This window comes from Sus scrofa, chromosome 15, assembly GCF_054392235.1.
Source record: "Sus scrofa isolate SSC_HxYL_T2T_F1_AM1 chromosome 15, Sscrofa_HxYL_maternal_Yorkshire_Landrace_v2.0, whole genome shotgun sequence".
In the NCBI taxonomy this organism is placed as follows: domain Eukaryota; kingdom Metazoa; phylum Chordata; class Mammalia; order Artiodactyla; family Suidae; genus Sus; species Sus scrofa.
In genome coordinates this window covers 111,751,994-111,767,922 of record NC_139397.1, presented here as the reverse complement: position 1 = coordinate 111,767,922, position 15,929 = coordinate 111,751,994, and the positions used below count along the sequence as shown (strand labels likewise).

At 33.3% G+C, this 15,929-nt stretch overlaps 1 protein-coding gene across 1 annotated transcript in view; it reads right to left on the bottom strand.

The window, feature by feature from the left end:
* LOC146396057 (uncharacterized) overlaps positions 1-15,125 on the bottom strand; it is a 601,997-nt gene extending 586,872 nt beyond the window's left edge. Inside the window, exon 1 of the mRNA XM_084999108.1 lies at positions 15,015-15,125. Coding sequence (XP_084855234.1) covers positions 15,015-15,055 — 41 coding nt within the window. The 5' untranslated portion in view covers positions 15,056-15,125. The remainder of the gene's footprint in view (positions 1-15,014) is intronic.
* Positions 15,126-15,929: the final 804 nt, after the last annotated feature.

Genomic DNA, 15,929 nt, shown 5'->3' with positions numbered 1-15,929 from the left:
ATTCCAATTTGGATTGTTGTTATCCCATTGTCCTCCTCCCCAGATAGACTCTGTCTCTTGTATATCCCATCTGTTTCCACTTAAATTTGAGCTCTGTTACAGTAGCTGGGAGTGTCCTCTGGTGCAGTGTTTAAGCTTCAATCAGGCAGCCCTGGTAGACTGTATGACTCTACTATGACTCTCAACATTACTCTCTATTTATACTTTTGATGCTTTGTCCCTGAAAGTTTCCTTGGTTCTATAGGGGAAAAAGAATGCTGGTCTTGTTCACCAACATGTGCTCTTCAGCAAGTCATTAAGAATGCCTAGTTTAATCTCTTTACTGATTTACATGGCATTTGGTGATGTTTGTCTTAAGTCAGCAAATACTTAAATCTTGTTTCTGTTTGCATATTCCTTTTTCTCTCTAGATTTCAGGGTAGTAGCTGGTCCTGAAACTTCAGTTCCCTGATGGATATCCAGACTTCATGTTAATGACTTTTCTTGAACTGTGTTTTTTTAATAAGCAAGCAATTGTGATGCTAATCTTATCTCTACATGTCTGAGATCCAAGTTCTATAACCGCATATTTAATATTTGTGTTCTAGTTATGTCATCCCTGCCATTTCTTGTGTCTCTTGAACACTTTTTCTGTTGGTTATGGAAATATTTTTATGCTTCTTGGCATGCCTAATTCATTTTTTGTTACATACTGGACATTACTTTGTTGAATGTTTGAAATGTGTTTTCCTTTAAATAAAGTCATATCATTCTTGCCTACAGTTAAATTCAGATCATTCTGACCACTTTGAGGCCTAATTGTAAGTTTTGCCAGCCTGGGTTTGCTACTCTAATTCAGAAAGCTGTATCCTTCCCCTCTAATTTCTATTAAGGGTCCCAGGAGAATAATCACTGAGGCCTCTATGTTTTGGCTGGTCAGAGCTCAAGTAAGTTTACTATTTTTACTTGCTCTCAGCATTTTTCCAGCAGCCATATTCCTTTTTTTTTTTTCCTCCTTGACTTTTGGAGTTTTATTTCATGCATACACTCCCCTTTGCTCAGCAAATATCTGGGATTCCTGATGCAGATTCTGCTGTTCTTTTTCCACATAGCTCCCTTCTTTCTAAGCCCCTGTCCCTTAATTTCAGCCTTACCAAAATCTAATCTCTATCTGCCAAATAAGAGCTCCTGGTTCTGTGAGGAATTTATTTCTCTGCAAAGTGATCCCAAAATTTCTTAAAGACTTGATTATAAAACTCACGTCTTTGTTTCCCTTCTCCAAGAGTCCTGCACTGGTTGATTTCCAATGTTTGAAAGCATTCTGTGTATTTTATTTAGTTTACTAGTGTATGATATTATGATGTAAAGATTGGTCTTTGTTATTCTTACACCTTCATGGAAGCCTTTCAAAAAACATTTGTTTTATATTTTATTGCTTCTTGTGTCAACCTGTATTTTTGAGATCTGTGACCTAGGCTCTAGTAAAAGATTAAATTTAATGAAAAATAATGAAATATATGATTTAGTATTTATCTATTAACACTTTACAAATAACATAGTTCTAGGTATTCTGTGACCTGAATAAGTATAAAAATATTTGTCCCATAAACTAATTAAATGAGTATTAAGGTTTATCAGTTTTTAAAATGCCAAGACAACATAAGAATTCTAAATATCAGCATAATGTTTGCACAAATTTTTTTAAATTACTGAGTGTTTAGAACTCTTAAAAAGATACTAATTTTTGATCATTTATTGACACTTAAATGTTTAATAACCTTAAATACTGGCAAACTGTAATTTTTCACAGTAATTATGTATATTAAAGTATCAATACTTCTAAATTAAAAGTCTACATATTGACATTTGTGAATCTTACTCTCAAATGGCACTCAAATGACCATATTCTTTTGTAGTTAAAGAAATTTTCAATTTTTCTAGGCTTTAGCAAAATATTTAAAAATTCCAACTTAAAAATATAATTACTATAAGAAATGCTTTCATTTCATTGTAATTCTAGCTATATTTAAAATGAAAAAATAGTATTTATTTTAAATCTCTCTTGTTTTCTAGAGATTACTATTCAGAAAAATAAGCACAAGAAGATATATAGGCTGTATATTTTTGTAAAAAGGTGTTGTTTTGTGCTCAATTTTCATGACTAAGATAATTAATAAACCACAGGTGGGCTATGCATGTGTTGATGAAAAGTGTGTGGGCTCTGATTATAACTTGACTTTTAAATGCTTGGTACATTCACTCAAGCTTGCCAATATCTAATTGTTCTATGTTTAAGCATATTAATATTCTGCCAGATTCTATAGTTTGCCAATCAGAACTAGCACATAATGTAGACATATTTTATAGTTCTCAAGTTTATAATGTCTGAAGAATGTTGAGAGAGAAGGACAGAAAAAACATCCCTGATGGAAATAGCATATTCACTACAGGAGAACTTTATCTTATGGTCTTTTAGCGATGACCTTATGTTGTGTTTTACAGATTTGGACTTATGTTGTTTAATAATATTAGTAATATTACTGATACAGCAAATTTCCAGTCAGAGATATACCATAAAAATAAAAGCATTACATTCTGTTAATAAAATACTATAAAATTAAACTACAGCCTTAAGAAACAAATGCTGAATCAATTGCCACATTACCTATAAACACCTAGTATTGAAAAAATTGCATATTTTGGCCAATTCAGTCACAAACGGATGAAGAAAGAAATCAGGATTGTGACAAACTAGAAAATAATTAGGCCTCAAAAATATATATCTATGGCTTTCTAAATAACCAATGTACCCACATTCAGTTTGTCTTCAGAGTAAAAAAATAACTAGTTTTTATTTTTCTGTGATAGACTCTGCTGCAATATCATTGGGTATATGGTGAGTCTATTAATTTTTTTTGAAAAAAAAATATTTAGTAACTATATTTCCCATATTCTCTCATGGCAATCAAAACAAATTTTAATTTTTAAATAAGTCATGAATAGTAGAAAAGAAATAGATTTTATATCTGAAAGTTAGACCCAAATGCATTCGGTATGATTGATTCTATATAAGATTTCCTTTCTAGGCTGTGGAATTTAGAAAGTGATACGGACTTCAGTGGATTGTTTTGAATAAAATTCAATGTGAACCTGCACTTTCATATTAATAAAGATGAAATATTACTCAACTATAATTTGTTAGACAATAATAAGAAAAAAATGGTGACTCGACCTCATTGAGCTCATAAAATTAATTACAGAATCAACTACATCCAATGCAATGTTTAACTGTGTTCTACTTATTGTGTGAGAAGTGACATGAAACTACATAATTTATCCTGTCTAGGATTAGTGACTATTATTAGAAATAATCCACATATCTTAATATATTTGTAGAGAGTAATAACCTTGTCTTCAGAGGTGTCACCAAACCAGGTACTGCATTCTCTTAAGAAAATTAAAACTATATAAAACATGTTTTTATCATAATGATTTTATAGTAATCCTCCCATGATATCATGTTTATAGACCAATTGCCTTGTCTATATTTTTACTAACTCTTAGTCTTTGATGCCCTCCAGAACACTGAATTCGTCTCACTATGCAAATGTAATTCTTTATCTCCTATGTGATAGGAAAAGATTGATTTTATATACAAAAGAGTTGATTTTGTCTCTAAATCAAATAAACTTAGCTTACAGGATTTAAGGTTATTCCATTTGTGGGATACTTTTTACAATAAGAAAAATATGTGTGGTATTTTTCACTACATTATAGAAGTTTAGAGACAAATGAGCTACAGATCAAATTGATAATAAATGTGCCTTTCACTTTAGAAAATAAACATAAAATGTCATAAAATAAAACATTAAAAAGCACAAAACTCTTGAAGTATATTAACAAATGCATTATACATAAAATATAAATGTGTGTATCACTGTAACACACATACTCACTTTCTCAGTAAATAGGAAGGCTTAATACTATTTACTAAAGAATGGTCTGGGACTGACTGCCTTGCTAAATACAAGAAATATACACATGGTCTAACAAGAAAAGTATAGTATATCCCCCCACCAAAATCTATGTAATACTACTATAACAGAAATTCAAAGACACAGGAAATTAATTCATTCTAGAAATCTGACTTCTCTCCTAGTATCCAAGTTACATCTAATTTAGAGAGCAAACATTGGTACATTTGTATGAAATTTTAGCTGAGTTTTTTTAAGGTATGAATGTAGTAAGTGAGAACACTTTAAATGAAACATGTTTACAATCTAACATGATGTAAACTTACTTTCATAAGTAAGATACTCTCCAGAATGCTAAGTATATGAAGTTTGTGACACAATAAACTTGGGTTCAAGTTCCTTTTCCATTTCTTTACAATTTTAGATGTTACAAAACTTTTCCAAATGTACTTCATTATCTGGAATAAAGAATAATACCTAACTCAAAAACAGTCTGGACAATTAACTGCCAGGTGGAGTGGTTTTTGAACCACCATCCCACAGAGAACTAGAAATGTTTAAGTACACAGAGACACAGAAACTTACATATGTTCCAGGGTATTAGAGAGATAAGTCAGTGATGAATTGTGAGACCATGACCTACAAGATGAGAGAATTCCAAAGAGTTGAACAAGACTTCAAGGGCTGCCTTTGTCTAAAGAAACTTGCCCTTTCAAAATCATTAGGTGATCATCTAGAAAACCAAGTAGAAGCTTTGATAAATTCACAGGATTAGAGCAAATAAGTGTTTGGAGCTCTAGGTTCAGAGGTGAATGGGGCCTTAATATTCTACTATAGTTTGAGTTGTCACCCAAAAAGACTATATTGTAGAAGCAACATTAAAAATAATATCAGCCCCTAAGAGACCAAAGCAAAATTTAGAGTAATCTAAAACTGTACAGAATATGGTGATTTGGGATTGTTTCTTCTAGTCTGGCCACTTCCCAGGAGTTAGAGTAAGTTTTCTCTCAGGAAGAAACTATCAGCTGGATTCTGATTCAAGTTGGTGAGATAAGAAGCTCTTAAATTCACCTCTTTATATGGACACACTAAACTACAGCTACATTTGAATAATTCCCTTAGAAACCAATCTAGAAACCAGCTGAATGACTCCTACACACTGGGAAAAATATTAAAAAAAAAGATTAAAATCAATGAGTGACTGAGACACAATCTCATAATAAACTTTACTCCCAGCACAGTGACATATAATCAGGAGGAAAATCACACCTCCAAGGTTCTAACTGAGGAATGAAGAACCATTTAGTGTCTCAACTTTTAAGAGTTCTACCTAAGTGACAGCTCCCCTCAACACCTAACTCTGAAAGCCAATGGGACTTGAGTCCCCAAGACCCACAATACTACAGTAAACAAAGAATCAGTTCTTAATGGGCTCCTGCGCACTCATCATGGCTTCCTCCCCAGTCTTGGCAGCAGCAATCCAAAAAGCACCCAGTCTTTCACCAGAAAAAGGCCTATTTACATACCTTAAAAGTTATAGCTTTAGGATCAGGCTTCTAACTTATTACAAATATAGCAGCAGACTGCAATAGTCTCCAGAGATTTGGGAGGCCAGCAGGCACATCAGGCACCATCTTTGTGCTCTCCCTCTGACCCACTCCCGGTTTCTATTTCCCTGAAAAAATTTCTTCACATGTCTGGTACCCAAGCTTTTGTGGCTGCCACCCAGAGGACATACTCCTTAAAAGACTGGCTTTAGTTGTCAGCAGGGCTTATGTTCACTAGGCCAATTGATCTGTAGCAAAAAAAGAAGTGGTTCTTCGTTGCCTAGCTCCCCAAGAATCAGAACAGAGAGAATAGCCTTTCTCTGAAAGAGATCTATTAGCATATTTAAAAGCCAATTCCTGAGGTTCCAGCTACCAACCTTTCTGTAAGTGGTGACTGAGATCCTCCCCTTTGGGACACTAATAGGCCTTGGCATGCCCTCAACAATAGGGAATCACTAATATGGAATCACTAATAACAAAGAAGACCACTTGGATAATCACAAAGTTTTGAGAGGCAACCATGAGCTTAAGTGATGTTTCTCCCTTAGTTAAAACAACTCCTTCACGCCTATACAAGACCACTTCTTTCACCCTGGGAGAAGTGGATGTTTTATCTAATGCACAAGAGCAATGCAGAGAATCAAGAAAAAAGAAACAGGGATATGTTTCAAGCAAAAGAACAAGATATGAGCAAGATAAAACTCCTGAAACAGAACTAAATGAAATGGAGATAAAGGAGTCATCTGATAAAGAGTTTAAAATGATGGTCTTAAAGATCCACTGAAGTCAGGAATAACACACAAAAAAAATGAGAATTTCAGAAAAGAGATGGAAAATATAACAAAGTATTAAATAATTCACAGAGATGAGGATACAATAATAGAACTGAAAAATTCAATAGAGGGGCTCAACAGCAGACTAAATGGTACAGAAGAAAGAATCAGTGAATTCAAAAACTGGGCATTGGAATTCATTAAATGGGATTTAAAAAGTGTGAAACTAGCTTGAAAAACATATAGGACACCATCAAGTAGACCGATATTCGCTTTACAGAAGTTCTAGACAGTGAAGAAAGAAAGGACAGAAAGGTTTTGTGAAGAAATAATGGCTGAAAGTTTCTCTTACCTGGATAAAAACAGATAGACATCAAAATCCAGAAAGTCAAAAGTAAAATACCAAGAGAGAATCTCAGAATCATTAATAGAAAAAGATTACATACAAGGAAAGCTCCATAATTTACATGGAACCAAAAAAACAAAACAAAACAAACAAACAAAAAAAAAACACCAAATACCCAAAGCAATCTTGAGAAAGAACAAGGCTGAAGGTACTATAATTCCTGATTTCAAACTACATTATAATGCTACATCAAAAAGGTATGGTATTGGTATAGAAAAAATTCCATATAACAATGAAATGAAATATCCCAAAAATAAACCTGCACATACATAGTCAATTGGCTTCTGTATCATAAACTAAGAATGTATAATGGAGAAATCAGTCTGTTCAATATTGGTGTTGGGAAAAATGTTGACAGCCATGCGCAGAAAGAACAAAACTGTAAGAAACCTATATTACACCTTACACAAACATCAACTCAGAGTGGATTAAAGGCTTAAATTTAAGACCTGAAACCATTAATTCTTAAAAAAAAATATAGGGGTAAGCTCCGTGATATAGGTAGGGACAGTGATTTTTTGGATGTGACGTCAAAAACAAAGGTAACAAAAAGCAAAGATAAGTAAGTAGGACTATGTCAGTCTAAAAAGCTTCTGTGCAGCAACAGAACCATCAGAATATGAAAAGGAAACCTACAGAATGGGAGGATAATTTTACAAAACCTATATATCATGAAGTTTAAATATTTAAACTATATAAAGAAGTCACAATCCAATATATATTAAAAACAATCCAATTTTTAAAAATGTGTGAAGTAACCAAAAAGACATTTTTCCAAAGAAAACATACAAGTGGCCAACAGGTACATGAAAAGCTTAATATCTCTAATCGTCGGTGAAATGCAAGTTAAAACCACAGAGAAATACATCACCTCAAACCTATTTGAATGGCTATTATCAGAAAGACAAGAGAGAGCAAGAGTCGCCGAAGACATGGTGTAAAGGGAACCCCCTGTACATGTTAGTGAGAATGTAACTGGTACAGCCACCATAGAAAACAGTATAGGGATTCCTCAAAAATTAAAAGTTGAACTACTATATAATTCAGCAATTCCACCTCTGGGTCTATATTGGAAAGAAACAAAAATCACTTTTGAAAAGATACATGCACTTCAATGTTCAATGCAGCATTATTTACATAGTCAACATACAGAAACAGCCTACCTGTGCATCATCAGAAGAAAGAAAATGTAATTGTTACATGTGTGTGCACACGCACACATATACACATACACACAATGGAAATTATTCAGCCATTAAAAAAAAAAAAAAACTGCCTTTTGCAACAACATGATGTACCTTGAGGATACAATGTAAGTGAAATAAGTTGGAGAAAGAAAAACACAGTGTGACCTCACACACAGACACACACACACACACACACGAAATAAACTCATTGAATCAGAGAACAAAACAGATTGATGGTTACCAGACGGGGAGTGAAGTGGGTAAAGGTGGTTAAAAGGCACAAGTTTCCAATTAGAAGATAAATAAGTTCTGGGGATATAACATACAGCATGGAACTATAGTTGACATTACTACATGTTATATTTGAAAGTTAGACATAGATCTTAAAAGTTTTCATGACAGGAAATAAAGTATAATAACATAAGTGATGGATTTTGACTAAATATGTAATATATATGTAATTATTATGTTGTACACTTAAAACTAATACAATGTTAATGTCAATTATACTTCAATATAACTGGAAAAAGAAACTATAAGGCATCACTTCAAGTTATCACAAAATTTTTTTCATATATAATGTATAGGATAAAAATTTTAAAAACAGGAGTTCCTGTTGTGGCTCAACAGGTTAAGAATCCAACTAGTATTCACGAGGAGTGGGTCTGATCCCTGGCCTTGCTCAGTGGGTTAAAGCTCCTGCGTTGCTGTGAGCTCTGGTGTATGTCACAGATGTGGCTTGGATCTGGCATTGCTGTAGCTGCAACGTAGGCTGGCAGCTACATTTCCAATTCGACCCCTATCCTGGGGAACTTCCATATGGTGCAGGTGCAGCCCTAAAAAAATAATAAAATAACAAATTAAATTAAAAATAATCAGACACTCAAGGAAATAAGACAACACAAGGAAACGACCAAGAGAAATAGAAGGTTAAAACAAGAAACACAAGGGAGCTACTTTAAAGTAGCTATGCTTTTTTAGGATTATAAAAATAGCACAAAAATATGATTGACAATATTTTTAGAAAACTAAGATGCTATATATAGAAATTTTAGGAGTTTCCACCGTGGCTCAGTGGTTAATGAATCCGACTAGGAACCATGAGGTCGCGGGTTGGATCCCTAGCCTTGCTCAGTGGGTTAAGGATCTGGCATTGCCATGAGCTATGGTGTAGGTCACACGCATGGCTGGGATCTGGCTTTGCTGTGCCTGTGGCATAGGCCAGCAGCTACAGCTCCAATTAGACCCCTAGCCTGGGAATCTCCATATGCATGGGAGCAGCCCTAGAAAAGGCAAAAAGACCAATAATAATAATAATAATAATAAAGAAATTTTAGAACTGAAATCTATAATAGTCAATAGATTGGGTGAAAGGCAGCCCAGAATATGTATTAAGTTGAAAAAAAAAGAATTGTCAACGTCTTCAGGTAGCAATTGTCTATGTCAAAAATAACATCCATATAGATGATTCGATTTTAAAATTAAACTTAAGCTGGCTGGATAAATTCAATATTATAAAAATAAAATGTATTTCTATGCCCTTCAAGATATATTTATTAAAATAACATGACCATTTAAGTAGCAACTAAAAGTACAATTATAAAGGAATATACATACCAAGACTCGTCCACATAAAACTATGTAACATTAAAAGTAGTTAAAAAATACTAAGTAGATGGATAGATAGATGGACTAAATTTATAGATGAAAAGTCCGACAAAAATAATGCTGCCATTCTCTCTAAATTGTTTAGTCTGAATTAAGAATTCCAAGAAATTATTTTTTGGCCATTGATCCAATTCTTAAGTTTATATAAAAGGCAATGGACCCAGAATAGCTAAAATATATATATATATATATTAAAGAAGAAACAGAAGGAAGAAAGAATTTGCTACACTGAATAAGAAAATGTACCATAACATTACGATAGTAGAGACAGTTTAGTCTTACTACAAGCCTAGACATATACAACAAGGGAATATCTTAGAGAATACAAAGACTCATGAAGTCTCAACACTTGATTTAGGACAAAGATAGATCTTTATAGCAGTGTCCAAACAGAGGTCTTTTCAATTCTGAGTTAATTGTAATATCACTACAGAAAAATTTAAAAGGAGCTACATCATGACTTCACAGTATACAAAAAAAAAAAAAAAAAAAAAAAAAATCACTCCCAGGTGAATTTTGTATTTTACTATTATTTCTCAAGAGCCTATACAGTTACCACGTGAAAAACCCAGTCTACCCTATTAGATAACGCCACCTCACAAGAAACCAAGATGTAATGTCCCAGCCACAGGCATCCTGGCATCATCCATCTTAAACTGGAAGCTGTTTGCAGAAGCATTAGTGAGACTAGCTGAGACCAGAAGATTCACTAAGCCCAAAGCATAATCTCAAAGTTTCAAGACAAATGGATGTTGTTTAAGACCAGTTTGATTTGCTATGCTGTAAAAGCTAATATCGAACACTCCCCAGAATGGTTTCTAAAAAGGTGAAATTCTAGAATACAAAACAATAGTACCTCTTATTCACTGATACTAGAGTATAACTTGTTAGAACTTTGGAAAAGTTTTTGGACACGTTTTACCAGATATATGTATCAATTCATATATAGTACAGTACTATTAAATTTTAATATATATATATTTATATGCATTCCAGATGACCTGACAATAGCACTTAGATTTATGCCTCCTAAAATGCACACATGTGCACAAGTACTATGCACCAAAATGTTCACAACAGCAACCCAAATAATCATGATAGATTATGGATTCACATATTATAATATTGTATGAGAAGATAAATGATATACAGCTATTAAAACACAAAAGATTTTTCCCACATACCTGATTTTGAGAAAAGCAATACAATTTATTCTGTGCTTACAAAATTTCAAAAATAATCAAAATTAACCTATTTATTTAAATGTCAGGAGAGTGCTTATAGGAATAATTAGTATGATATGAATAGATCATGAGGGGGTTTCTGTGATTCTAATAATATTCTCTTTCTTCATGTGGATGGCTTATTACACAGATTCCCTTTAGGAAAATTATTGAAATATGCTCTTACAGTGTGTGCACTATTTTTTCAATATATATTTTTTAATGGAACAGAATTTAATGAGACTCAGTTTATTAGAAAAAGTTTCATCTTACTATAATATCTTAATTCTCCTATAATATATGTTATTGATTTAAGAAAGTATCATTTGCAGACTACCTTCTAGAAATTCAGGCCATAAAAATACTTTTTGTAACTCAATAAGCTCTGCTAGGGTTTAACCCTAACTTCACATTTGGAAGTTTTCAGAATTTTTTCTTGATTTAGATTTGGTATCATTAAAAATCATCTTTATTAATGTAATCACATCGCCCTCCAAATGTGCTCTATGCTTCTCTTCATTAAGTCATCCACATACGTGAGTGCCGATAACAGGTCAGGCATTTCTCTAAGAACAGATAGATAAAAAGATTTGCCTTCATTGTGCTCACGTTCTAGTGGAGTGAAATAGATCTTAATAAATATGGTAAAACAATCAAGACGTGAAAATTTTATATTCTCCAATTCTTATATAATGAATATTATTAGAAGCAGATTTTTTTTTGCCTCTGAAATGCTGTAACATCTATCCCTATGCATACTGGGTCACTGTTTGGAGCACTATTCTTCCTCTATAATAGGATAGTACAACTTTGACTACTATGCTGTCCAGTGTCTATGCTTTCTGTGGAAAAGTCAATTCTTCTTACCTCCTTAAACTCTGGCCTTTGTCAGTGTAACATGTTTTAGCTAATAGTATATAATTAAACACAGGTGGTTACATTCCTGCAGAAGCATTAAATAAAATTGCATGGCTAGGCTTTGCTTTTCTTGTTCCTGCCTTTGAATATGGAAATGAGCTTCCTAGATAACGGTTATTACTTCCATCAACGTTAAAAAATAATAATCATGAGCTCAGTCCAGTTCAACAGAACCCAGTTAAGCACAGCTAACCTCTATTGACCTGCCATACAGATGACTCACAGTATCCCATGCAATATGAACAAGTAAATGTTTTTGCTGCATGCTAAACAAGATTAAAAAATTATTTGCTTCTGCATTAAAAGTTTCCTATCTCACATTATATAAATAAATAAAACTGAAAACTGATTTGGAGATATCACTGCTGAGGAACCAAGCCTACCCTCTCATTGTGCTCAAAATTTTTAATAGTGTTTGTATATATTGTAAATGTCCTTTTATTTCATTTGAGGTATCCAAAAGAAACATTTTAACATGATGTAATCTCTTAATTGTTTTAAATTTGTAAAGCTCTTTTGAAATTTTATGTTGAGCAGTAGCATCTGGGTGATATTCACAACAAAGTTTTCATAAACTTGGAGAAAAAAAATTTTCCATAGTTGTAATTACCTCTGAACTCATCCACTTTATAGGATATTGTTGAAAAGTCATTTGTGGCTTAGCCATCATTTACTACTGTATATTGCTATGTATTTATATAATTTGCATGTCATAAGAAAATCAGAAGCTATTATTACTGACTAGTGGAAACACAAAACATATTTACACAGCTGTAGGTAATATGCTGCTTTTTAAAAATCCAGGAGACTATAAAATCAAAAAAAAAAAGTTCTGTTTAATTTGCTCTTAAGTTATCATGTTGATCACTCTACTGGTGAAGTAATACAAGAAAAGTGAAAGATAATTCAATTTTCTGTAACTCAGTATTTACAGTCATGCAATAAAAGTATTTACCTAGATAGAACACAGGCCTAAATAATTGTATTTTATTGTAGCTCTTTTCCTTTGAATCTTCTGTCCTTAAATACAGACTGTTTAGAAACTGCTCTTTCACCTTTTAGAAACTGTCAACCAGGCTTCACTATGATTTTGATTCCTTGTACTAAGCTTTTCCTTGTGATCATGTACACTGAATAGAGCATAATTCTGTTTAACAGGCACAGCTAATTAAGTTCTGTAATCAAGGATACCGCAGCCAAGAGCTAACTTAAAAATTAAACGCTGAAAACAGAACAACATAATTTGCTCTACAATTAAATGATTAGAGATGAAGGAACAATAGCATATTTTGTCTGGCTTTATGACATTAGAAAATCTTCACAATGAATTTTAACATTTTTCTTTATAACATGGAACTTTTAGTTTAACCCCATAAGCTTTTTTATCTAATCTGACTAGCTTTAGGTATTTTCCATCAGCTAGCTTTAAACTGTGTATATTTAAGTCAAAACTTAAGGGACTCCCTGGCAATAGTATTTTGCAGACATTACCATTTACAAATGACATGTTTTCACGCTGATGTGAATTTGGTAGTGCTGTAATAGTAACACCAGAGCATGACACTTGGCAGTGTGCTTCCATTGCAAACTCACTTTTTTCCTCCTGTCACATTATATTTTATTTCCTCTTCCCTCAGGCATCAAAGGATGCCTAAACACATCTCTTCAATATATTCTGCTGCCTGTCAAAACTGGAAAAATACAGGGATTCACTGTGTTTGATAAAGAATTGTGTTCATTGTGTTTGATGATTTTTCTTTGTTTAGCTAGTTCTCTGAAGCGACTGTATATGGGCTGGGGCTTATAAAAGGGCCAAAAAACTGGTTGTTAATTTTGATTTTATTCGAGAGAGCTTTCAATAATGTTGTGATAGCCAAAGTTTTAATGCTGAACTAGAATCATTCTATATCAAAGAGTAAGTCTTTTCTTTTTTCCTCTTTTTTTTTTTTTTTTTTTTTTTTTGTCTTTTCTAGGGCTGCTCCCAGGGCATATGGAGGTTCCCAGGCTAGGGGTCGAATCAGAGCTGTAGCCGCTGGCCTACACCAGAGCCACAGCAACGCGGGATCCGAGCCGCATCTGCAACCTACACAACAGCTTACAGGAATGCGAGATCCTTAACCCACTGAGCAAGGCCAGGGATCCAACCCGCAACCTCATGGTCCCTAGTCAGATTCATTAACCACTGCACCATGACGGGAACTCCTCAAAGAGTAAGTCTTTTCATTGATTGGTTATATGTTGTCTGAAATGATCCCCTTTTATGTGGAAATGTTCACAGTAGGAAAAGTCAAGGTTTATTTTATATACCAGCCAACAACAAGGAAAGATACATGAAACATTCATACTGAAATACCAAAACCATTGCAAATGAAACCTGTCCCAAGACACAACTAATAGTGCCTATTAAGCTTAAAGTTATTTTGAATATGATAGGGTCCTATATTGTTTACAACATACAGTTAAAGTTGGGCTACTTAATACTGTCTGAGGACCAGTTTGTCCTTTATAACACTAATATGTAATACTAATGCAGTTTGATTCTAGAAACTGTAAATATCATTAAAATAACCTTATTACTAAACTCAGTAATACAGGTAAAGTTAATCTTCAGAAAAAAATAAAAAATAATCTACACAATCCTTATAAAATGCCTAACCTTAAAAAGTATTATTAGTATTTCAGTGTACGCATCACAACTTCATAATCAATTGCTTTTATTTCATATTAGGTTTAACTTTACTGAGATCTTTATTGTCCTCTCTCATGTAATTTCTACTGAAGAGTTTATGCTTACTTTAGCTTGAGAACCCCCTGAATTTTAACCTAAAAACTGTTTCATATCCATATGATATTATTTTGCACATTAAAAACATTTTATTAGAATGTTTATATTTAGATGTATACCTTTTCTAATATTATTTTCTGAACTAAAATTAGCCAAGTCATTGCAAGACTGGAAGTTTCATTACATTAGTTAAATAATTTTAGTGACTTTAACTAAATAGATGTGTGTTTCTCTCACAACTAAGTGCAGGTGAATACTCCAAAGGATGCCTTCAGGAGTCTAAGAAGGGTCCAACATCTTCAATACTGACTATTAAAGTCATCAAAGAAGAGGAAAAAGAGAATGGAGGAAGCCACCTACTTTTAAAATTATTTTGGTTTCAAAACGACATAACTCAGGATATTCATTTCTTATTGCTACTATATCAAATTGCTACAAACTTCTGGCTTAAACAACACAAATTTATCTTACAGTAGTGCAAGTCAGACATCCTCACAACCCCAATAAGGCTGCATTCTTTTCTGGAAGCTAGAGAATAAAATCAGTTTTCCTACCTTTTCCAGCTTCTAAAGGCTGCCTGCACTCCTTGTTTCATGGTTCCAGTCCATTTTCAAAGTCAACAACGGTCATCCAAGGCTTCCTCAACAAAGCTTCTCTCTGGTTCTGAATCTTTAGCTTCCTTCTCCCCATTTAAGAATGCTTGTGATTACATTTGCTCCATCTGGTTATTTCAGTACTCTCCTTGAGGTCAGCTAATTAGTGACCTTAATTCCACCTGTAATCCTAATTTGCCCTTTGCCCTACAACCTAACATATACACAGGTTCTAGAAATGAGGATATAGATCTCTTTTGGGAGTCATTATTCTACCTACCAAATCAGTTTCACTCATGTTGGGCTGCTGAAATCTCACAAGTTCTATCCACTTATAGGAGCCATGAAGTGTAGTTCCTATTTGGGCAACCACTTCCCAACAACAAATCTATACTATTTAAAATGGACCTAAGTGGTGGACAGCCAGGTTTCTCTGCTACAGAAATCAATTGTTCTATATCCTGTGGGCAAGCAATCACTCTCAAACCATCCCATGAAGTGCCTAAAGGAATATTTGTGACTGTATACAAACTCGAAACTCATAATTTTCTATAATATTATTTTACTTAGGTAACATATACTCCTTCCCTATTCACTTATGATTTCAGAGGACCCCCATTCTCACATTTGTGCCTGACATATGTACTTTGGAATCTGGAATAAACTCAATATTTAAAAATTTTCCTACAATTATAAAATTAAGACTTTTGTTTTATTTCTCTTCATTATTTTCTCTTCTTCATAAGATACTCTTAATATCTATTCTTTTTTTTAGAGTTTGATTTATTTTTTTTTACGTATAACGATTTTTATTTTTTTCCATTATGGCTGGTTTACAATGTTCTGTCAATTTTATACTCTACAGCATGGTGACCC